The 24,416-nt window shown below is 33.7% G+C and overlaps 1 protein-coding gene, 1 long non-coding RNA gene and 1 pseudogene across 2 annotated transcripts; 2 read left to right on the forward strand and 1 right to left on the reverse strand.

Annotated features, from left to right (window-relative positions):
• Positions 1 to 629: 629 nt before the first annotated feature.
• Positions 630 to 5,688, reverse strand: LOC145615552 (uncharacterized). The gene is made up of 6 exons (XM_081670625.1): positions 5,653 to 5,688; positions 3,431 to 3,628; positions 3,002 to 3,322; positions 2,537 to 2,698; positions 2,321 to 2,404; positions 630 to 737 (listed from the first exon to the last, which is right to left on the reverse strand). Exons 1-6 carry the CDS (start codon positions 5,686 to 5,688, stop codon positions 630 to 632), a joined length of 909 nt encoding a protein of 302 aa, XP_081526751.1.
• Positions 5,689 to 16,261: 10,573 nt separating this feature from the next.
• LOC145615629 (uncharacterized) lies at positions 16,262 to 17,075 on the forward strand. Its single transcript, XR_014107306.1, has 2 exons — positions 16,262 to 16,418; positions 16,893 to 17,075. It is a non-coding gene; the product is annotated as an uncharacterized LOC145615629 (long non-coding RNA).
• Positions 17,076 to 21,030: 3,955 nt separating this feature from the next.
• Positions 21,031 to 23,467, forward strand: LOC145613683 (amino acid transporter AVT1I pseudogene; annotated as a pseudogene).
• Positions 23,468 to 24,416: the final 949 nt, after the last annotated feature.

Consider the following 24,416-nt stretch of genomic DNA (forward strand, 5'->3'; position numbering starts at 1 on the left):
TTGAAATATTTCATTATTGTTATTTGTCTTATTCTTTCCTCCTTAATTCCCATGTAATTTTACAAACAAGAATGTATTTTAGGGACGGAGGGAGTATATTTGTATGCTTAAGTTTATTGATGATAACATTTGGCACATACACTTCAGTGACAGATATATTATCGGAAATCAAAAATTAAGTAATCACCATTCTCATAATTGTGATTGAGAGCAATGATGCAATAATATGCATGTAGATAGGCATTTTTGTTATAATTAGAACTTTTAGAAGGTGTTGGGACATACATGGATGATTGTATAAAAATTTTGAAATAAATATGTAAATCCAGGTTTTTATTTTTTATTTTTATAGTTGATCTCTTTTTTTTTAAATAATGAAAATAAAAATATTGACTCATTTTTTTAAATGAATTGAATAATTAATTGACATTTGCCTCAAAAAAAAAAAAATTAATTGACATTGGACAGTTTGCAAGATTAATAAAATCTGAAAAATGCAAACTCCATTTTACATCCATCAATTCTGAATTATATAAAAATCATATAGTCTACTACTCAAAGAAATCGCATCAATATATAAAATTCATAGGATAAAAAACTCAATGGTAAAAATAAGATAATGAAATAGTCTATGCAACAAATGAGCCTTCCATAACGGTAACCGCTTCACCAGCAATGAGCACACTTTGTGTTTTTGTATCCACAGTTAGCCTTAAAATTCCTCCTCTTGGAGAGGCCTGTCACCCACACAATAAATGAAAAAAGTCAATTAAAGTAAAATACTTGTCGCAAGTTAGAATAATATATTTGTATATTGATCGTACTAGGATTACGAGTCTTGTAAAACTCTATATACTACGTATATATATTGATCAATGGTAGGTTATGGTACACATTATAGACTGAGAAGTTTTCCCGAAATCTAACAATTTTGTTTGTGAATCAGTGAATGTTGTTGATTTAATTGCATAGTACACTATGACACTATGTCAATATCACTATTGAAGTTCGACGACAGATTTAGTTGCTATGTAGCAAATCTATAATACTTTGTAATTAATTAATAACATGTTAATGACATGTGCCATACTTTGTAATCATAACATTTATGAGATAACACCACATAGATGATGACATGATAAAACATTAATATTTGGATTAGATTTGAACCAATACATCTCTTCTAATTCTCAACTTTTCATTACTACTATTCCGCAATTAAAGTCACATTATTCTTAAATTAACTAGCTTTTTAGCCTGTTCAATGCACGGATTATTACTTGGGTTAATTATTTTCATATGTAGGTATGCTTTATTTCTATAACTTAAAAGGAAAAAAAAATGAGGATAAAACTGTGAAAGAAGATGAAGAAATTTACTTAGATTACTTAGATATATATATACATAAAGATTGTGGGATATGAAATGACATACTAATTTAAACTATATTTAAAGTCTATGAGATGAAAAGACAATTTTTTTTATAATTCATATATTTATGTAATGAGTAGTTTTTTTTTTTTTGTTTGTTTGTTTTTCTTTTTTTTTTTTTTTTTTTTTTTTTTTTTTTTTGAATAGATGTAATGTGTAGTTGTGTACTAATTAATAATTTTATTTTATTATGGTGGAAATGAAACACTTCATTTTCTTAATTGAATTTGCAAGTTGTAGAATTCGTTTTCTTAATTGAATTGGCAAGTTGTAGAATGCATAAAGACTTAAATATAAATATTAAGGGAGGTGAAATGTGGGGTAATGAGTGACTTGTGAAGCCATGTGTCATATAAAAAAGTTTTGATTTGTGTTTTTAAATACTAATAAGTATAGAGTATAGATATAGATTAAGGGCCTGTTCAGATTTACTTAATTTCAGTTCAGTTCAGCTCCAATCAGTTCAGTTCAGTTCTGTTTAGCTCTAATCAGTTCAGTTCAGTTCAGCTCCTAATTTCCCTCTCTCATAAAATATTCATTTCAGCTCAATTCAGTTCAGTTCAGCTCCAATCAGTTCAATTCAGTTCAGTTCAGCTCCAATCAGTTTAGTTCAGTTCAGCTTAATTCAATAAATGTGAACAGGCCCTAATATTCAAATATGAATTGTAACTTTTTATTATAAGCATTAGATGTAATTTCCTACTTAATTGTAAAATAAATACTACTGCAACTCTCTTTCTATCCCCAACTAATTTTACCATTTTTATTTTATTATTTAAACTTAAGGTATTGGTTCCAAAATATTATTTACACTCAAGGTAATTTTTTCATTTTGTATAAACATAACTCGGAGCATCGCCCGTGACCCAAACTAGTTCAATTTAAATACCATGTATGCTTTCAGCTGAGATTTTCCAAGTTTTTTGCTCCAATATGGCGCCACTGCACAGTGAATACTCCCGCATACCTGATCCTGCTCAATATTTTGCACACATTTTTTTTAATACCTAAATTTGTTGTTCATAAGTAAAAAACGAATGTGTAATGCAAACATATGAGGGATAGTAAATTTGTAATTGGAAAAGGGAGAAATAATTATGTATACCTCATCAATTCCAAAATTGGGACTAAATAAACGTGTAAAAAAATCAAATTCAGATTTGGGTGGCGCTAATCCTGTTATAGCGACTCCTCTTCCAGGCCATTTTTTAATTTCATCCATTTTTGGTTTATAATCTGTTACATCTTTGCTAGACATCAACTCAACCTGTATACATAAATAACGGGAGAAAAAAATAAATACTTAAATGATTTAAATTTTGATTTTTGTAGCTCTAGCAAGTTGTTCAAAGAGCCAATAATAATGATTACGTATACTAAAAACAAAGTTTGCTGAAATAAAACCTTAAATTAGAGTTAATATCATCATGGGACTTCTTAGGATAGTACTGTAGTAGACAAACTTTTTATATTATGTGATAAAGTATATAAATCAATTATGGGCCGCTTCGACTATTAATTTAAGTTTTTGGTGAATTAGTCTTAAGTTTGAAAGTGATTTAGAACTTACAATGAGATCGTTCTCCTGAGACATTTTCATTATATTCAATGTGGAAGGACTTTTGAGCGATGGAGGCACTAACTTCATCTCATTTGATTTAAGTTGAACGGTTGGATATAGAGGAAAACGCAACTGAATTAAGAGCTTGTGTCCATTTTGAAAATTTTCATCATTATGACCATTTATTTGACTCCCATCATTATTCTCTATAATCCTCTTTGCCAAGAAAATTCCAGAGAGGGTATCAAATTCGATCTCATCGCCCTGGACTGCCCCCATTGAAAATATTGCATGCGTGCATGCTATAGTTCCATGGCCGCAAATTTTCACCTAGTAATCATTACAAAAAAGAAAAAAACGATATTCTTTAAATTGTTTCATACAAAGTATTATATATAAATAATGGATTAAGATAGGATCATTTAGAATGTACTGTACCTCTGAAGCAGGGGCAAACCATCTAAGGTTATATCTAGGAGTCTTTGATGCTTTCAAAGTTGTCACCTTTGTCACATAACAAGTTAACAGATTGAATTCTTGAGCCATTGCTTGTAAGCGTTCTTGATCTTTCTCTTCATCTAACAATATTACCACTGCAGGATTTCCCTTTAAAGGCGAGCTCGTAAATGCATCGACCTGTATGTATTTAAGGGTCGGAACAAGGGGTATAGTATTAATAATTGCTATAGGACCATCTCAACCAAAAGTTTAAGCTGATGGTTGAGGCCCATAAATATGTTATAACTCTGTCACTCGCATATTCTTAGGTGCACACTCATGCACCTAGAAATAGGTGTAACAACAGCACAATATGAACATTAGTTTTTCAGAAAGTGACCATAGGTATAAAATATATGAACATTAACTTTTCAGAAAGTGAACATAAGCATAAAAATGTATGATTTTCGATTTCTTATGTGGTGACTTTGTGATTAACTTCGATTGATTAGGCTATACTACCTTCGTTAACATTTAGTTGCAACTTTGGGGTATTATTTGAGAGACATAAAATATTCCAAAGTTGCAACTAAATGATAACGGAGGTAGTATATGATTTTCTTAATTCTAACGAATTGAATTTTATCTGATTTTCTGCCTTTTTTTTTATCAATGAATATAATCATGCAAAATATGAACATATGCATAGGTTCCCTTAAATGTGAACATTAGCTTTTCAGAAAGTGAACATAGACATAAAAAATATGAACTTATGCATTTCAGAAAGTGAACATAACATTTCAAAATATGAACGTAAGCATTGATTTTCTTAAAGTGAATATAAGCAATTAAAAGGTGAACATATATGTAAAAAAAATATGAACATAAACATTTAAGAAAGACAACATATGCATAAACAGATTTAATCAATATTTCATGAACAACACTACATATTTACATTATGATTTATGAATATGTGAAATTATGTATGAACATATAAAATATTATTATGAATATAATGCATTTAATTATGAACATCAAAATTTAAAGAAATAAAAAATAATATGATTATGAAACATATGCATTATAAGTATTAAATGTTCATTTTTTTTACGTATTCATTTTTTATTATTAAATGTTCATTTTTTTCATGTTCGTATTTTTTTTTTATTAAATATTCATATTTGTTTACTAAATGTTCATTTTTTAGAGCGTAGTGTTGATTTTTTTTTACGTTGTTGCACCTATCTAAGGTGCACCTTAGACTAATTGCTCTATACTATCACTCCCCTTCACATAAAGGCCCTTTGGGCTTGAAATGTGGATGCAACACATGCCCATCCATACCTAGCGCGAATTAATTTCATTTTGAAGGAGGGGTGGATTTTCAACCCCATGACCACTATGTCACGTTGGCCCTTATCCATGTTATAGGACCATCTCAACCAATAGTTTAAGACTTTAAGTTGATGGTTGAGGCACATGAATATGTTATATACTGTATTAGTTATTAATTCATTACTATTTAGCTAGTAGATGAAAAGGGGTCAAATAGTATACTACATGCTTGTTTCTCTTTTATCATAAATATAGGCTTTGCTTTAAAATGATTATATAAAAATATTATTGCTGATTTGGTCATCACGTTTTGTAATAGGAATATTGAACAATGCCTCTTTGCACTCGTTGCCTTATGTCGTGTTTCATAAAAATGTAAAGTATATGATGATTGTCATGCATTAATATAATGTATGAATGAATAGGAGGATAGTTTGCACCACTTATTAGCCCAATAGAGGTTATATCTGAGTATCTGACTATGGACCAATTTTGTCAATAGGAAAACTTATGGTCATAGATACAGTGGTTTAGAGGCTTAAGAGCTATTGCTATGAAACGGATAAATTAAATACTTCCTCCGTTTCTTTTTACTTGCAACACAGTCTTATGGCACGTGTTTTGAGGTCGGGTTTATTTAATGTAAACGGATATATTATTCATTATAATTTTTACAAATGATACTTAACCCTATTCTAATCTTCGTGTAAAAATTATATTGATAAAATCGCTCGTTTACCCTCACTAATCATCTCCTAAAATTGCGTGCCTAAAAGGTGTGTTGTAAGTAAAAGAAAACGGAGGAAGTATATATGTATCACTTTAAAAATCTATTTAAAAACATCATTGATTAAGAAAAAATTAAGATAGAGAAAAATATGTACCACAAAGTATTTTAAGGATGCTTTTAATCCAACCATTTTCCTTATTGCTTGAATTTACTCCCTGCAAAATAAAATACGTAGTACATAAGAAAAGAAAACTGTACATACAAAATCAAATTATGATATTTCCAACATACTTGTGTATACCCCCTTGCACTTCCTTTTTTTGAAAGAATACCTTGCACTTCTAAATTTAAAATAACGAACTCAAATGAGTAAAGCCATATATAATAAGTGTACTACGAGTAATTGATACTAATATTTTAATACTCCGCGAAGAGTTTTTTTTTTTCTTTTTTTTTTTTTTTGAAGAAGTAATAAGAGTGATTTTTAATAGTTATGAGTAAATTTAAATACTATAAGTGATTTTTAATTATATTTTTCATAGAACATTCCTTTATTCTCTCTATTCTCCTTAATTATTAAGGGTGAGCAAAAATTCAGGGTACCTTGCATTGCGCAGGTTTCTGAATTTGTATAAGAGATTCCAGTTCCGGATAGTAAAAATTACACAAGGGTAGATCAATAAGCTATGAAAGGAGTATTAGTAATTAGTACTACGCTCGTAAAAAAATAGTTTTATTCTTAATACTTCTTTTGTTCTTTTTTTTATTGCACTATGAGGGATTCAAGCTATTAATATCTTTAAAACTGATATTTGAAAAGTAGATTTCGAAACGAAACTAACAAGATCTCTTAAGACTATATTTTTCCTAATGGATAAATCACAAAATATAGTCAAAGAAGATTAAGGCCATGTTTGGTAAATGGCTTTTTGGTGGATTTTTGGTTAGCTTTTGGCTTTTTTATGTGGTCAAACATCCAAAAAATGTGTTTGGTAATTGGCTTTTTAGCCCGTGAAAAAGCTAGTTTTTAAGCCAAAATGAAAAAGCTGCTTTGAGTAGCTTTTTTTTTGTTGGCTTTTGGCTTGTTGGTCCATAGATTATCTAATAAACAACCAACAACCAACAATTAATTTACCAAACACTTTTATAAACAGTCAGCTTAAACAACCAATTTCAAAAGCCATTATAAATAGCCAAACATACCAGCTGGTCAAATAAGCCAAATAAACCAGCCAACAGCCACTTGCCAAACAAGGCCTAAGTGAATAAAAGTTTTTATGGTGCAATAAAAGCATAACGGAGGAAGTAGTAGACTAATTAATACAGGAGTACTACAAGTAGTGTGATAGTGGTCTGCAACTCCACAACTAAACAAAAATTAGTCAACTAGTATGATAGTGGTCCGCGACTTCCATGGCCAAACATAAACTACCCAAGTTGCATTACATTATGATAGAAAACTAGTCAAGTTGTGTGATAGGTCCGAGGACACAAAAACTATCAAGTAGTCAACTAGTATAATAGAGGTCCGCAACTCCACGACTAACAAAAACTAGTCATGTATGGATGATATCAAGTAGTAGGATAGTGGTCAGCGACTCCACAACTAAACAAAAACTAGTTATGTTCAAGTAGTAAGTACTTGTATACTAATTTGATTTTGGTTTATTGATAAGGATTGTGTCTTTCAACCTTGAGTTTGGGGATTTAACCGTTTAATCCCTGTTAGAGACACTTTGAGGGTGGAGATTTCTTAACCTTTCCCCTCTCACTCTTAAAGTGTAGAAAAGTTCAAGGAGTATGATTGGCGCAACTCTGCTGAAATCAAAAATAGTCAAATTTTGCTGAGAAGCTTCTGAGGGTGGATGTTCAATTGTACATTATAAGGGGTGGGGGTCAATATTGACTTTACGAAGTTTGTTTGTTTTTTTTTTCATTAATTCTATAAAATTGATATACTTCCTCTGTCTCTTAATGATAGTCCCTTATGGGCAAAAACACCGAAATTAATAAGTAGTAGTAAAAGTATATTGGAAATGTAGATTTACATTCGATATGCTTTTGGTTTTTCAAGACATAGGTGACTTACCAAGAAATACTAGCCATCCTATCAAAGCTAGATCTACGCATCATGGGACATGCGGCCCAATCTGAATCACACCAGTCTTGCAAGGTTAAGTCACTATCAGATCTATCGTGACAGAATACCTTGACCTGAAGTATCCTTCAAATATCTTACGAGTCGCAGGTGCTGCCTCCCGGTATTCTGTTCTTGGTTCATGCATGAACTAAGATAGAATATGGACAGAATAGGCCAAATCCTGCCTAGTGACTACTAGGTATATTAACCGCCCAACAAGCCTACGGTATTGTTCAGGGTTGTAACAATGGAGCCACTAGCTAGGTCAAGCTTGTGACTTTGTTCCATAAGAAAGCCGACAAGCTTAGAATCTAATAAACCTACTTTGGAGATGATGTCAAGAGTGTATTTCCTTTGAGAAAGAAATAAGCCCGAAGAACTGCGAGCAACCTCAATACCCAAATGATATTTCAAAGGGCCAAGGTCTTTCATATGAAAGCAGTAACAACTAAGATATGCTTTGAAAGCCCTTTAAGCAGCGGAATTATTCCTAGAAATTATTTGATCATCAACATACGCAAGCACATTAATTTGTATGTTACCCTTTGTATAGGTGAACAAGGAATAATCAGAGTACGATTGCAAGAACCCGTACTTTTTCAAAGCAGACACAAGTTTGGCAAACCAACATCTAGGTGCTTGTTTGAGACCATATAGAGATTTTCTAAGGCAACACCTTATTAGGGTGTGATGATTTAAAACCCGGGGGAAGTTTCATGTATACTTTCTCGTCTAGGTCTCCATGTAGGATAGCATTGTGAATGTGTATTTGATAAAGCTCCCAATTTTAAAAGCTGCAATGGCAAGAAAAACACGAACATTAACCATCTTATCAATCGGAGAAAAAGTTTTTGTATAATCAACGCCCTCTTGTTGATGGTTTCCAAAAACAATTTATCTGGATTTTAATCGTTCGATAGTTCCGTTAGATTTGTATTTGATCTGATACACCCATTGACTACCAAGAGCACGTTTTCCGGGAGGAAGATCTTCCATAGTCCAAGTGCCATTATTTTCAAGCGCTTCTATTTCCTTTTTCATAGAGTCTCTCCAACCTACATCTTTCATAGCCTCCTTAAAGGACCGAGGCTCTTTATTGGAAGTAATAGCTGCAATAAACTTCCAATAATTATGCAAAACAATTTGTATAATGTGCTATAGGGTAAGGCGTACATGAGGGATGCGTTGGAGACGAAGTATAAGGGAATGTATTAGATGAATCTTTTGTGAGAGTATTGTGTGTCACATAGTCGGTAACAAAATCGATGGAAACTTTTCCCCTCAAGCCACGGCTCAATTCCTCTTCTTGAGAAACTTAGGGTTGTTCGACATTTACAATAGTAGAGGAGAACGGAGATGCAGTCTGGTCCGCACCCTCCCTACGGCCAACAGCTATGTGCCGTGGGATACTTGCGGTGCCTTCTGCTTGGTCACAGCTTGGCTGCTCAGTAGGCAACCTATCCCCTGCGAGCCGGGGAGTGGCGCCACTCCCGGCATCTACTCCCACACCCACATCGTCTTCTCCATTATTATGGTCAACCACAGTAGCTTGTTGATACGCTTGATTGTCAATACGAAGCTCATCAAAATCACAGTCCACCTCAACATTCATAGGCACAATATTTGACATCACGAGAGATAAAAAATTCTTTTGTGTCAAGGTCAAATAAATTCCACCCTTTCCTCCCAAAAGGATATCCCAAAAAAAATACATTTTCGTCTTCTACTTGAAAATTTATCCCTTCGTACTTTTTGGTTATGAGCAAAACAAAGACAGCCAAAGGTGTGAATAAAGGTATATGAAGGAGATGTGTCAAACAAAATTTCATACGGATCGGAGTCTTATTATTCAACAACAAAGGAGATGAAGTACGATCAATTAAATGAGCGGCTGCAAGAACACTCTCTCCCCAAAAATAAATAGGTAAATTAGCTTGAAATCTCAAAGCTCTCCCTACATTTAAGATGTGTTTGTGTTTTCTCTCAACTCTACCATTTTGTTGTGGAGTCCCCACACAAGAGGTTTGAAATAATATGCCCGTGGCAGAAAAAAAAATCACGCAAACAATAAAACTGAGTGCCATTATCACTTTGAACTACTTTAATAGTCTAAGAAAAGTGTCGATCAACCATTGCCACAAAAGACATAAACATACAAAACACTTCAGTTTTATCGATGAACAAATAAATCCAGACGGCATGAGAAAAATTATCTACAATAGTAAAAAAATACCAAGCCCCACAAGAAGAAGGATGCCTATTTGAACCCCATAAATCACAATGTAATTTCTTAAATATGAGACGCCTTATTCTCACTTAAAGGAAATTTTTCTCCAAGGTGTTTAGCTCGAAAACAAACTTCATTTGCTTTATTTAAACTACCCTTACAGTTACCAATTGGAGGAAGGAGTTTTACCACTTTTTCTGATGGATGACCCATTCTTTTATGCCACAATTCTAAAGTAGAAGAAGATCCATGTGCCGACACATGTTGCACCGAAGCAGAGTCATCGAAATAGAATAAACTATCTTGCCTAACACTCGTTCCAATTAGCTCATTCGACTGTACCTGTATAGCACACATAGGAGAATTAAATTGGACAGTACATACATTGCATTTCATCAATCAATTGGGAAACGAAAATAACAACTCCTGGAACAAAAAGGACATGTTTAAAAGTGATTTTCAATGACAATTGGACCGAACCCGGCCTCCATAGTTGCCATCACTGATTTACTGTTTGGAAGCCCAACGGCTCCGTTACTTCATGAGTATCAAACAGCCATGAATCATGAAATATGACATGTCTAGATGCCCTGGTAGTCTAGTACCAACAATCCACTTCTTGGTATTGAACTTATCGGCCAATCGATCACTTTGAAAATTGGTGTTACCGATAAGACTTGTAGGAGCCATCCACGGATCGGCCGAAAAAGCACGAGAGTATCTATCAAAATCAATGCTCTCAGTCCTTGCTCCATGGTCTGCTGTAGCTAAAATATCTTTAGATGGTGATGAGTTGTAATCCCCCGTATTTTTAACTTAATCATAATTTATTTATATATTATTCTTACAATTATTTTTATGTCAGTTTCATTAAATAAATTATTTTTATGAAAAGATTTAAGTAAACTAATGTGTTTTTACTAATTTACAAACAATTTTAACATTATAGCCCAAAACCCAAATATTATTCCTAATCTAATTAGGAAACCCAAAGCCCAAATAAAACCCTCAAAAACCCCCATACTTCTCCTCCTCCTCACATAAAAAAAAGAAGAGAAAACTCACTTTCTTCTTCTTCCCTCTTCACGGTTCCAACAGAAAAAAAAAACTGCAACCCCTTGCTGCCGCCCCTGCCGCTGCGCCACTGCCGGACCGCCACCCCTCTGACCGCCGCACCGCCCATCAGCCGTCCACCCTCCCTGCAGTTCGCCTTCCTCTCTTCTCCTTCCTCTTATATTTCTTCCTCTTATTTCTTGTTATTTTAATTAAAGATTCAATTTTTATTTGATTTCAATTATAAAATTATTGTTATTAGGCTTTAATAGTATGTATAAATTACAAAAGATTATAAATTTATGGGTTTTGTATGTCTAAATTATTAATAAAATTTTAGATTATGTATTTTGCATATTTAGGGCTTAAAGCATTAATTTTTCATGTTTTAGGGCTTGATAACGTGTTAATCAAACTATCTAATCATACTATGTTTAAATTACATTAAAATATAATTATTTTAATCATATATGATTTTCAGATTTATTAAAGTTTCAATTTTTATGAACAAGTAGTGTTAATTTCATGTTTTTATGATTCTAAACCTATAAAATAATTATTGTGAGTATTTTGTGATTGAAAAAGCTTTGAACTTTATATTCTAACATTAAAAATAATTTTCAGATTTCATACCTTTTATTTTGAAGCCTCCAATTGCATTGAATTGTTATATTCTTGGGTTTTTAACACATTTACTTGCTATATAATGACTATTTCAAGTAATTATGCTTATGGGGTTATTTTATATACTTAAAACAAATTTCAAGATTTATTTACCCACTTTAAAGTTGCTGTAATTATATTTGATATAAAACACTATATTTTCATAATTCTAACACATAAACTTGTAGTTGGGATGTTGTACTACTAATTTTGACCAATGCGAGCAATTTAAAGGCTTTATTTTAATGGTTTGAGAGGTTTTAAAATGCTTTAGTATTGCTGTAATTTTAATTGCTTTGGTATTGATTTATTTCTAATTGTTTGGTTTAGGAGAGGACTTTGTAGAAAGCGACTTCTAGTTTCTAAAGTGGCCAACTGAATTGTTTACTCAAGGTACGTACAAGTTGTAAAACCTTGCTTTTAGGTGCATATTTAAGGACGGATCGAGAACTTAGTATCATGTCTAGGGATGACTGGGTTAAATTGTTTGGTTATACATTGTGAATTTCATTTGATGTGCACTATTCCTTATTGTAATTATTGGTTATGCTCTAATTATGCAAGGTGCGCTTAGAGGCAAAGGTATGTGATTGGTGAAATGATTTATTTATTACTCATTCATGATTAATGAAATAGGATGAGTAAAGGAAAGATTTAAGTCTTATAAGACAAGGTTAAGAGTTTGGGGTGCCTTATGCACTCAAGATGTTTATACACCGAGGTAGTAAAGGAATAAATAATAAATGTTGTTTTGTCACTAATAAATCAAGAATTGAAATCGGAAACTTGCCTTGCTTGATTTAATTGTGTTTGGAATGTTTGTATTGTTATGCATATGAGTCATCACCAAGTTTAAACCTGTAAATCACGTAAAGTGCAAGATGGATGAGCAATAAAACTCTGGATTGGTGCACATCTGGAGTAATGACAATCAGGGGTTGGGGTACATGGGGTATTAGCCGTGTACTTTTCTCGAGGCCGTCTGATCTACGAGTCTCTTATTTCAAATATTTTTTTCTTAAAACTAGGAGTTAGGTGAGATCTCATACTAACTACGGTCACGGTGTCGCGCCCGTGGTCGTTGGATGTTTATTGATGTTTCCGAAAGGAGGCATGGGGTTTTTCTTTATTGATGTTCCAAATGGGACATTGGTTGGACAACCTTGTCTATTGCTAAATCCAATGACACTACTAGAAAACAGCCTAATTCCGACGGACGGGTTCCGACGGACCCATAATTCCGTCGGAAAATTCTAAATTTCCGACGGATTTTTATTCCGTCGGATATTTCCGACGAATTTAACAATTCCGTCGGAAATCCTCGGAAATTTCCGACGGAATATAAATCTGTCGGAATATATGTACTTTTCGACGGATTTTTCCGTCGAAAAGTAACATTTCCGACGGAATTAAAATCCGTCGGAATTTCCGTCGGAACATATTGTTTTTAAAAAATAAAACTTTTTTAAAAGTGGACAAAACCCTAAAACTACCCCTTCTGTGCACCGCTTATCTTTCTTTTTCCCCCTTCTCCTTCTTTCAACCTCCTTCTCACTGTCCTCTCTCTAGTTCTCTCTCCTCCCCTTATTCTTCCTATTCTCCTTCTCCCTCCTCCACTTTTCTTCTCCGCCTCTTTTCCTTTTTTCCTTTCTTTCCATTTTTCCTCCATTTTTCTGCGGTTCATTCTGCTCCTCTTCTTCTTCTCCAATCCTCCATCTTCTCCTCCTCTCCGTCTCTTATCTTTATTTATTCTCTCACCGTCATACTCTTCTTTCTCCAGCCACCACCAGCATCGACCGCAACGTCAACCACCACCAACGTCGGCAACAACAACGCAACAGCAACAACAACGACGCAGCAATAACAACCACGACGCAACAACAACAACATCCAACAACTTTCAAGGTTTTTGTTTTGTAGATCTAGTTTTATTTTAGGTTAGATTGTAGATCTAGTTAATTTCTTTGTAATTGTTATTTTAATTTATGAATTTTATTGGATAATTGTATATTTTTGTAATTGTTATGTTAATTTATGAATTTTATTAGATAATTGTGTGGATTTTTTTTCGATTTCATTGTTATTTTAAGATTTTTGGGCTAATTTTCGTTTTGTGGTGTTAATTTTCGATTTTTTGGGGGTGGATTTCATTTCGTTGGGGTTGATTTTCATTTCGTTGGGTTTAATTTTCGTTTTTCAGTGTTTAATTTTCGTTGTTTTTGGTGTTTTCGGGATTTATTTTCATTTTTTGGGGTTCATTATTGGAGTGGTAGTGTTGGTGGTGGTGGGATAAGAATGGGGTGGGGGATGGTGGTTCTGGGGTGGGGGCTGGTGGTTCTGGTTGGGGTGCAGTTTTTTTTTTGTTTTTTTAATTAAATTTTCCGACGGAATTTCCGTTGGAGTTTTCCAGCGGAATAATATCTGTCGGAAATTTCCGACGGACTTTCCCGAACCTAAAATTCACTTCCGGCGGACAGAATTCCGTCGGAAAACATGTTTCCGACGGAAATTCCATCGGAAAGGCCCTTTTTGCGACAAGGTGTATTGCGACAACCAATTCCGACGGAATTCCGTCGGAAAATTGTTTTCCGACGGAAATTTTCCATCGTTATTCGATTGTTTTCTAGTAGTGTGAGTAAATTGAAATGAGTTAGCTACTATTAACTAGTGAAGTCTTAATAAATTGGATAGTTGAGTCATGTGTTGAGTTTATTATTTAATGATGCATATGGTTGATTGTTAGTAACATGTTAGGTATTTCTTAATTTACTTCGCAGCTTGTATGTACTCAGCTTTGCTGATTGCGTGCTTTTGTGTGTGTCCTTCTTTGGTCATGGCCTTCGCCTTTCAATGACCCTGTGACGATCCAAATTTTGCACTTGTAATAATGGGGAGCAGAATAACCACAAGTTCTTACACATGCAACATTCATCAGGGTTGTGGGATTTGAGTAGAGAGTTGGTTGACTGCAGTTTATGTCTTTCACAAGTTGAATTTATTTTAACTCGATTTTTATTTGACACAATTTCTTTTAGTTTGAATTTGTTCAAACACTGGATTTAATTCCTTACTACTTTTTGTTGGGTTTTGATACAGGGCCTTAATGGTTCCAACTTGTAATACTTATTTTCATTTAATTCCTTTGTTTTGAGGTTTATTTATAACTGTTTTGGTTTGGTTTCTCACAGGTTTTAAAGAGAGAATTATTGGGGTGTTACATGAGTTTTCTTGATCATCAGCCATTGTTAGTATTTATAATTAACCTGAGAGACTGATACCATGTAGAATTTGATAAAGGCTCAAAACTTGCCCTCATTCATTTATTCAATCATATATATAAATTATAAATTACATTTGTTTCCCTAAAATATATCAAAAGATATTGAAGATATCACAACCTACAAACTAGGAAAGTAAATATATGATAATTATGATAATAATAATCTATTAACTATTACTAAAACAGAAGTTGCTGACATCATCATTGCTCACGTGTCGCTTTCTCAATAAAAATTTTCCCGCCTAAATTCTTTGATGATGTCATCTTTTTTTTTTCTTTTTTTTTGGGAAAGCTATCACATTTAACATTTTTGAAATTTAAATATTGGAAGCTTTTGCATCTATCTATAAATAAACTAAAAGAACAACCGCTGACATCATGTTGTCCACGTGGCAGCTTTATAAGAAAAATTTTCCAGCCTAAATAAAAATCTGACGTCATTATATTTTCTTTGGTTTCAAATTTCAAATTTAATTACTCATCCTCTCAATTTATCTATACTCTTTAATTTATTTATTTTTCTTCTATCACCAACTATTGGTATCTAATTAATACATCTTTCCCTTATGCTTCATCGAACAAAATACTTTGATGTATACATTTTTTCTATTTTCCTGTATATATAACAAGTTTAAAATCATTATTTATTTGTTTAATTAAATTCGCATATTAAAAATCTAACTTTTATGTATGTGCTTAAATTTTCATATTCGGTTTGTTCTTCTTCAAAATTAATTTTATAAAATTAGCATTTACAACTAATGGTTATATCTCAATAATTTTTCTGATACGTTATAATACATAAAATATATATACTCTATATTTCCGTGCATCGCACAGAAGTTAACTACGATGTATTACTAAAACAGAAGTTGCTGAGATCATCATTGCCCACGTGTCGCTTTCTCAATAAAAATTTTCCCGCCTAAATGCAATGATGATGTCATCTTTTTTTTTCTTTTTTTTTGGGAAAGTTGCCATATTTAACATTTTTGAAATTTAAATATTGGAAGCTTCTGCATTTAGGGCTGGCAAAAACTGACCCGACCCGAAAACCCGACCCGAACCCGACCCGAAAAAAGCGGGTTAGGGTTGAGATTTTCGACCCGAAAACTTAAATGGGTCGACACGAACCCGAACCCGAAATTAAATGGGTCAGGTTAAGGTTGAAAATCTCAACCCGAAAACGACCCACTTAACCCGAAATAAATTTCAGGTCAAAATCAGGTCGGGTCAACCCGAACCCGACTTGATAACCCGAAGTATTTTAAGTGAAAAAAAAAAAAAAAAAAAAACGTAAAAAGCCCTAACTCTAAATAAGTAAATAAGCCCAGCCCAAATTCCATAGAGGCTTCTTAATATAAAATGAAAACCCTAAACCTCTCTCATCCTACAATCATTTCTTCAGCCGTTTTCACTACTTTTTCCCACTTCTCTCTCTTCTCTCTCCTCAAAACCCTAAATCTCTTCACGGCTTCACCATTGTTCAATCAAAGTTCTTCAAGTCTTCACAATTGTTGATTTCGACTACAATTCTTATCTTCTCACTCCCATACGGTACTTTTTTTGTTTATTGTTCTTAATTTGTGAGTTTATACGAATTGATTTTGTTATTTTACAAGTATATACAAATTGATTTATGCGAATTTATGTTGGTTTATGTAATTATATGAATTGATTTATGGATCTATACGAATTCATGCTAGTTTATGTAATTATATGAATTAATTTATGCAAATTTATGCGAATTTATGATGGTTTATGTAATTATACGAATTGACTTATGGATTTTTGCGAATTTATGCTACTATGCTAGTTTATGTAATTGTATGAATTGATTTATGTAAATTTATGCGAATCAATGTTGGTTTATGTATTTATACGAATTGATTTATGGATCTATGCGAATTTATGCTAGTTTATGTAATTATACGAATTTATCATGCTAATTAATATTAATAGTTGTATTTATACGGTTTTACATACTGAAATTATGTTCTTAATTATTGTTTGTGTTATTTTTAATGGCAGCAAGTTGCGGCCACTCAAATCCATCTTTCTTTCAGAGAGGAGAAGATTCATTCACTATGGAGGGTGGGCATAACAAAGAGATTTGAAGATTTTATTTAAATCACTATAGTTTTTGAAATTCAATTTGTAATTTATTAAGTAGACTACTTGGTTTGTAATCTATTAAGTAGTTTTGTTAGACAATTTTGTTTGGGTTTGAATCGCTGTTTTGAAATGCAATTGAATGAACTGCAAAAAAAAAAACCTTTTGAATGAATAAAATCAGATAGGCTGGGTTGACCCAAACCAAATAAATCAACCTTTTTTAAGACCTAAAAAAGTTTTGGGTCAAATCAGGTCATTTTCGGGTTGACCCGAACCCGAAAAAATCAGGTTCAGGTTGAGGTTTTCAACCCGAAACATTAAATGGATCAGGTTCAGGTCAGGGGGTAGCTGACCCGAAATTAGCTGACCCGAACACGAAACCGACCCGACCTGATCCGATTGCTAGCCCTATCTGCATTACAACTAAAATCTATCAATTTATCGTAGGAAATTGAAATAATTTTAAATAGCAAACTAATAAAAGACCTCCGACATTGACTATGAATTAGAAAACGTTGAACCGATATTATATCATAATTTTGATTAAAATTAAAAAATTTAAAAATACAAAATATACGTAATTCTTATTTATATTCATGTATAATAATAGCGATTTATTTTTAAAGTATACAAATTAAAATAGGCTTTATATAAACCGTGCATCGCACGGGTTCTAACCTAGTATGATAATATTTTCCTAATATCCTAACAGGTATGCATAAAAGTAGAGAAAAAAAGTAATAAAAGTATATGGAAAGGCAAAATTTACATGAAAAAGTTAATTTGCACAAATATTGTTGTAAATTGGAGGGAATTTTGGTAAAAAACAAATATTAATGGTATTTGTGGGACTGACTCCAAGTGCAAACAGTGATATGGGGCTAAGAGTGAGTGATCTAATTGATCACAATTGTGGCGAATGGATATATATGAGCATTATCTCAAGTAATTATAACAGTGAGGATGCGGCGAAAATTCTCAAGATTCCTTTGTCCCCAAGCTGCCCCGATGTTTTGGTGGCCATCTAAGGATGGCGCTTACTCGGTGAGGTCGGGGTATTGGCTTTGCAAGAAGGTTCCGGCTGTAATGTAGGGAGCGGATATGAATGAGGTATGGAAGCTGATTTGGTCTATGAAATGTCCCTCGAAATTGCATCACTTCTTGTGGAGGGCATGTAAGGGATTTCTCACTGTTAAAGAAATATTGTTCTATCGCCACGTTGTAACTGATAAGAGCTGCAGCATTTGCAATGCCCCTGAGGAGTCTAACATTTCACGCCACATTCGAGTGTAAGGCAGCAGAAGAAATATGGGCTGCAAGCCCGCTTGCATCCAAGGTAAGTGTTGCCCCTGCAAATAGCTTTGTTGAGCGGTTTGTATGGTGCTCGAAGAATGTTTCGAAGGAGGAGTTACTCTCTATTTCTAACCTTGCGTAGGCATCTTGGCATTGTAGAAACAAGACCATTTTCGAGCAAGTTAATTTTAGTGTTGTTGATGTTACGCGTGGTTGGGTGAATTATGTGAAGGAGAGTGTCGAATATGCTGTAAAGACTGCTCATGGTTCAGCTCCAATTGCTAACAATGCTACGAGTTCTTGGCGTTGCCCTGCTGCTGGGATGGTCAAGGTGAACTGTGATGCACATTTGGGAGTGAGGACAGGGTTGGGCATGGTGATTCGGAGTGAGCAGGGTGTGATTTTGGCTGCTATTGTTCATGTAATAGGAGCTGGCTGGGACGTGGATGTTGCTGAGGCAGCAGCCTGCAGGTACGGTTTGCAAGTGGCGAGGAGGTTGGGTTTTAACAATGTGCACCTCGAGTCTGATGCAGCAAGTGTGGTGTCTGCTGTAAAGTCGAAAGCTAAGGGCTTCTCTCCTATCTTTTGGTATGATGATATCTCTAATTTGGCTTCTTGTTTTAGTTCCTTTTGTTTCTCTCATATCAAGCGTGCTGGTAATACTCTAGCCTCTAGTGTTGCACGATGGGATACTATGGGATGTAATGAACGTGTTTCTCTTGGTCCTTTCCCCCAAAGTTTGACAACTTTGACGGAAATTGATCTCCTTTAATGATAATTCGCAGCTTTGTTTTAAAAAAAAAAAAAAAAAGGGACTATTATTTTGGATTTAAAATTTATTAAGGGGTGATGTTTTCAAATTTTTTTACTTTAAATAATGCTTATTTAAAATAAACAAAAAAGGTTGGTAAAAATCAATTTTAGGTGATTTGAGGGGTGGTTATTTACAATTTTTCCTAATTAAAACTTCAATTGCACCATGCTCCATCACATAGGTCTTTTTATATCCATCGCATAATAATCTACTGCATAAGGAGGTAGTGATTAATATTTAAACCCATAAACTCATTTCAATCAAACAAAAGTTCGATCAATTTGGTGGGCGTCAACTTTGAAGCACGACTTAAGATTAAGAGCTCAAGTATCAATCAAACACGTTTACTTTTTTATATTTCATGTTATATTAAGGTCAACAATAGAATATCTTTTTCACAACCAGAATATTCCCCAGATTATACGCTATCACGTTCATTTTACGATCAAGGAAATAATACTACACTCTACATCTCAACGTCTCTACTACTGTAGTATTTAACTTCAGTAAATGTCCCTCAAATTAAATGCGTAGTAAATAAAACTTTAGAAGTGATTACTTTTTGATAGAGAATATTCATAAAATATTCTCATCTTAGGTTTAGGATATATTTTATATAAGATTATCTTTATATCTGTACATATTTTATAGTTACCTAATATGATTAGGATCCTCATTGTAACCCTATAAATATTGATCAATGGAAATCACTCTAATCAAGGAGTTTATATTATCTGACATGGTATCACAACTTAGGTGAGATCTTGGGATCATATATAAAAATTCCCACCCTGCCGGTGGGTTGAAAAATTAAACCCACCGGCGGGATATACACAAACTTTTTATGCTTCCGCAAACACACACACATATAGATTTTTTTTTCCTTTTCTCAAAGTTTTTTTTTTTTAGAATCTTTATGTAACCTTGCGCCTCCCACCGACAGTAGCAACCGCGAAAGCCGCCTCCATCATTGGTGGCAATCGCATACACTACCGCCTCCCACTACTGGCAGTAACCACATTCGCCAACCTTCTCCATGTGCCGCACTCTATTTCCACCTCCTTATGACCAACAATGATTCTTACATTGTCCCATTGGTTTTTCTACACATAATCACATGGATTTTGTTTTGGTGGTCGTATATGAGAATAAGGTCAACTACTTTTGCACATTTCTTTTGCTATCAAGTTGGCTCCTCTTATTGTTGCAGCACTTAGAATCTTTGTGGAGTATTGATTCTTGCTACCTGGGTTTCTCTTTTGAGATTAATTTCAAGCAGTGGAATTTAATCTTTTCTTGCGCTATTTTATTTGTTTTTATTCAACTGTGATTTCACGTAGTAGTGTAGTGTCTTCTCCCCGATGATGGTTTGATCCCTTAGCTTCTTCTTCTCTGGATCTGCAACTTAGCCCAAGTCTGTGTGCGGCTCTTCTCCTTCTCCTCCGGCCTAGCAGTGCTTATCTCTACTCTATGTAGGTCGTGGCTGTTGCTTCTCATCGTCATCACCGGCACATGTCTACTACTTCTCTTTTGATCATGGGTTACCATACTATCCTTACCGCTCGATGCGTGATTCAGATCCAGTCTGAGCATCCGATTTTCTCCCGCTCTGACTGCGGGGGTGTGATAGAGAATATCCATAGAATATTCTCATCTTAGGTTTAGGATATATTTTGTATAAGATTATCTTTATATCTGTACATATCTTATAGTTACCTAATATGATTAGGTTTCTCATTGTAACCCTATAAATATTGATCAATGGAAATCACTCTAATCAAGGAGTTTATATTATCTGACACTTTTTATTATCATACATACAAAAATCTACTCTTTTTTTTTTTTGAGGAGATACAAAAATCTACTCTAAACTTACGCTATAATATTCGACCATTTTAGTTTAATAAATCTCATTTCCTTTGCCCTCACTTTAAACCTCCTTAGGTTATGGCAATGGAGGGTGAACACAGAGGGAATACTTCTCCACCTACGCCAGCACTTGAAATTTTTGAGGCGAACAACGAGCTGTCCCTTGTAGAGGGTAACACCTCTTTCTTCAAGACCTTCTTCAATGGTGCCAACACCATCCTCGGTTAGTTCTTTACCATCTTATAATATTGTGTCCGTTTTAATCCTCTTTGTGTCTATTATATATCATACGAAGCAATACAATGTAACTTATGTAATGCATACACGTGATGATGTGATATTTAATATTCTTAGACCTCCTGAATCTCTTGATCGATGTTATTTCTCCTTTTTTTTTTCCTTTTTTTTTCTTTAAGAAAAAAAAAATTATTAAAAGAAATATGATCACAAATTCTATAGTCTATAGAGCGAATAACATTTTTTTTTTATTTGAAAACCTAGAGAGAATAACAATAAATTCGCATGTGATTTTGATCTAACTTGTTAACTTTGATCGATGTATGTATTTTCTTAAGATATAAATTTTAGAAAATTTTGTCTAAAACCACCCGTCAAAATCTTGTTTTTGTCAAAAACCACCCGGAAAAAAAATATATTGCCTAAGGCCACCCAAAATCAAATTTTTGTTGTTGAAGACCACCTGATCTCATTTTCCGGCCTTGACTTGAATCTCCGGCGTTGACCCAAGTCACGTGACCAAACACGTGACTTTTAATGACCCCCCCCTCCCCATTCTTTTTCCTCTTCCAATTTTTTGGCTTCCCTCTCTCTCCTCTCTTTATTCTCTCTCCTCACTCTTCTCTCTGTTATCATCAGACACCATTGTTGCTATTTGAGTTTTCCAAAAAAAATTTGGCTTCCCTTTCTCTCGATCTCCTCCCCAACGATCATCAAAAAGTCACGTGTTTGGTCACGTGACTTGGGTCAACGCCGGAGATGCAAGTCAAGGCCGGAAAATGAGATCAGGTGGTCTTCAACAACAAAAATTTGATTTTGGGTGGCCTTAGGCAACATTTTTTTTTCGGGTGGTTTTTGACAAAAACAAGATTTTGACGGGTGGTTTTATACAAAATTTCCTAAATTTTATTTATTACCTCCATTAACTATTATTTGCAACAAAAGGGGTATTATTTGTGAGATATAAAGTATTCCTTTGTTGCAAATAATAGTTAACGGAGGTAGTAATTAAATGTAAAGCAATTTCATGATGTATATAATAAATGATGATATATTAGTTTATCAAATTTCTTTCTTTCTCACAAATATTTTATTTATTTCTTTTTCTGGCTTTGCATTTACATGTTCAGGAAATGGCGTTTTGTTAGTTTCATATGCATTAGCCTCGGGAGGTTGGTTGAGCTTAATTCTGCTTTTAATCATATTCATTTTCGTGACCTACACGAGCCTTCTGATAAAAAGGTGCATGGAGGTCGATCAAAGTATCAAACAGTATTCAGATATAGGGGAGCATGCTTTTGGTAAAATTGGTAAAATACTGGTATCAATAATCCTATATGCAGACCTCTATATGGCCACCACAGGTTTCCTAATCCTAGAAGGAGACAATCTACATAATTTGTTCCCTAAGGTGGCAATTCATGCACTTGGGATATCGATCGATGGAAAATCAAGTTTGATAATAATCGTCGCTGTAATTCTTCTCCCCACGGTGTTGTTGGACAATTTAAGTATATTTGCGTATATCTCTGCTACTGGTTGTGTAGCTAGTCTCTTGGTACTTGGATCAATATTATGGGTAGGGGCATTTGATGGTGTTGGATTCCACCAAACTCAAAATACAACACTTTTCAATTGGAAGGGAATACCAACAAGTATTAGCTTATACATGCTATGTTATACATCACATCCTGTTTTCCCTACTTTATATACCTCCATGGAAAAGAAGCATCATTTCTTTAAGGCATTGTTGCTATCCTTTGCCTTCTCCACCTTCATATATGTTTCAATGGCAATCCTAGGATACTTAATGTTTGGATCAAGAGTTGAGTCACAAATAACATTGAACCTTCCAACACACAAAATAGGCTCGAAAATTGCTATTTATATCACTGTGATCACTCCTCTTGTAAAATACGCACTATTATTGAAACCTGTGATTATTACTACTGAAAGTTGGCTTCCAAGCAAATACATAAAGAATGTGTTCTTCAAGATTGTGATTAGAGCAATCCTGGTTGCTACACAAGTTATTGTAGCCTTGTCTCTTCCATACTTTGGATATCTTATGGCTCTTGCTGGAGCATTACTAGGTGCTACAGGTTCTCTTACAATTCCATGCTTATGCTATTTAAGAATTTCGAGTAATGCAAAGATTAACAAAAAATTAGTTGAGCGTTTTTTTATTTGGGGGATTGTATGCTCTAGTATATTGATTCTAGTATCTGGCACATACACCTCTTTGGTAAATATAATACATGAAATCATGCATAAATAGTTAATTACTCCATCTAGTTTATGGTTTGTAAACATTTTCATTTATGATAAGCAAAAAAAATTTAAATCAATGACAAATATTGCAATTTTAAGCTTTATTCCGCATGTATGTAGTTATTGTAATATTTGCAGTAAGAGAAATAAGGCGACCATAATATTGTAATATTTGCAGAAAGAGAAACAAGGCGAGCATCTATACTAATACTTCACTTAATCTTCTTTGATTTATCCATTAGGAAAAACATAGTCATGTGGGATCTAGTTAGATTCGTCTAATAATCTACTTTTCAAATAAATTTTTTTTATAATTTTTACAAAAGTATAATTAAAGATATTAAATTAATAGCCAAAGTAACGCATTGGCAATCATGAAACCCCTTATGGAGCAATAAAAAATGAACGGAGGAAGTATATTAAAAGGTGTTTATAAAAATATCAATGCGCCACATAGACTCCTCCAGACTATGTCATGTCACTTACATCACTTACCCAAGGAGGAAGTATAAATCCAGGGTTGTGAGACAGATGAAAAGTGTCTCATAACTATTAAAATAACATAGAAGTATAAGGAAGAGAGAGAAAGGAGGAGAGAGATAGGAAGAGTGAAAAAGATGGTGTAGGCCCCACTAAAACTTTTTAAAACATGTATCATGTGCAAAAACGGATAAAAATTTTTGGGGCCACTGGGACTATATTTTGTACCATTGAAAGTGTATTTTATACCACTCTAGTGATATTATTTGATAACTCAATGAGACAACTTTAAAATGACGCCTGAAAAGCCTATATTACCCTTGTGAGACATGACTTTATTGTTTCACAACCCTCCATTTATATAACGTCCTTTCCCAGCATCTCATCATGCCACATCATCACTTCATGTAATTTTGAAGATAAGGAGATTCGAACCTCAAACCACTTATAACAAAATTAACTACTCGGCCATTTAA

Source organism: Chenopodium album, chromosome 25 (assembly GCF_948465745.1).
Source record: "Chenopodium album chromosome 25, dcCheAlbu1.1, whole genome shotgun sequence".
Taxonomy (NCBI): Eukaryota; Viridiplantae; Streptophyta; class Magnoliopsida; order Caryophyllales; family Amaranthaceae; genus Chenopodium; species Chenopodium album.

Bases quoted from the DNA above. Each gene is read 5' to 3' on its own strand.
- LOC145615552 (XM_081670625.1), bottom strand. From the start codon at position 5,688: ATGGTTGGATTAAAAGCATCCTTAAAATACTTTGTG. The intron at 3,323-3,430 runs GTACAGTACATT...AATGATTACTAG, and splicing joins GGTTTGCCCCTGCTTCAGAG to GTGAAAATTTGCGGCCATGG. The intron at 2,405-2,536 runs GTATACATAATT...AATATTGAGCAG, and splicing joins CCAATTTTGGAATTGATGAG to GATCAGGTATGCGGGAGTAT.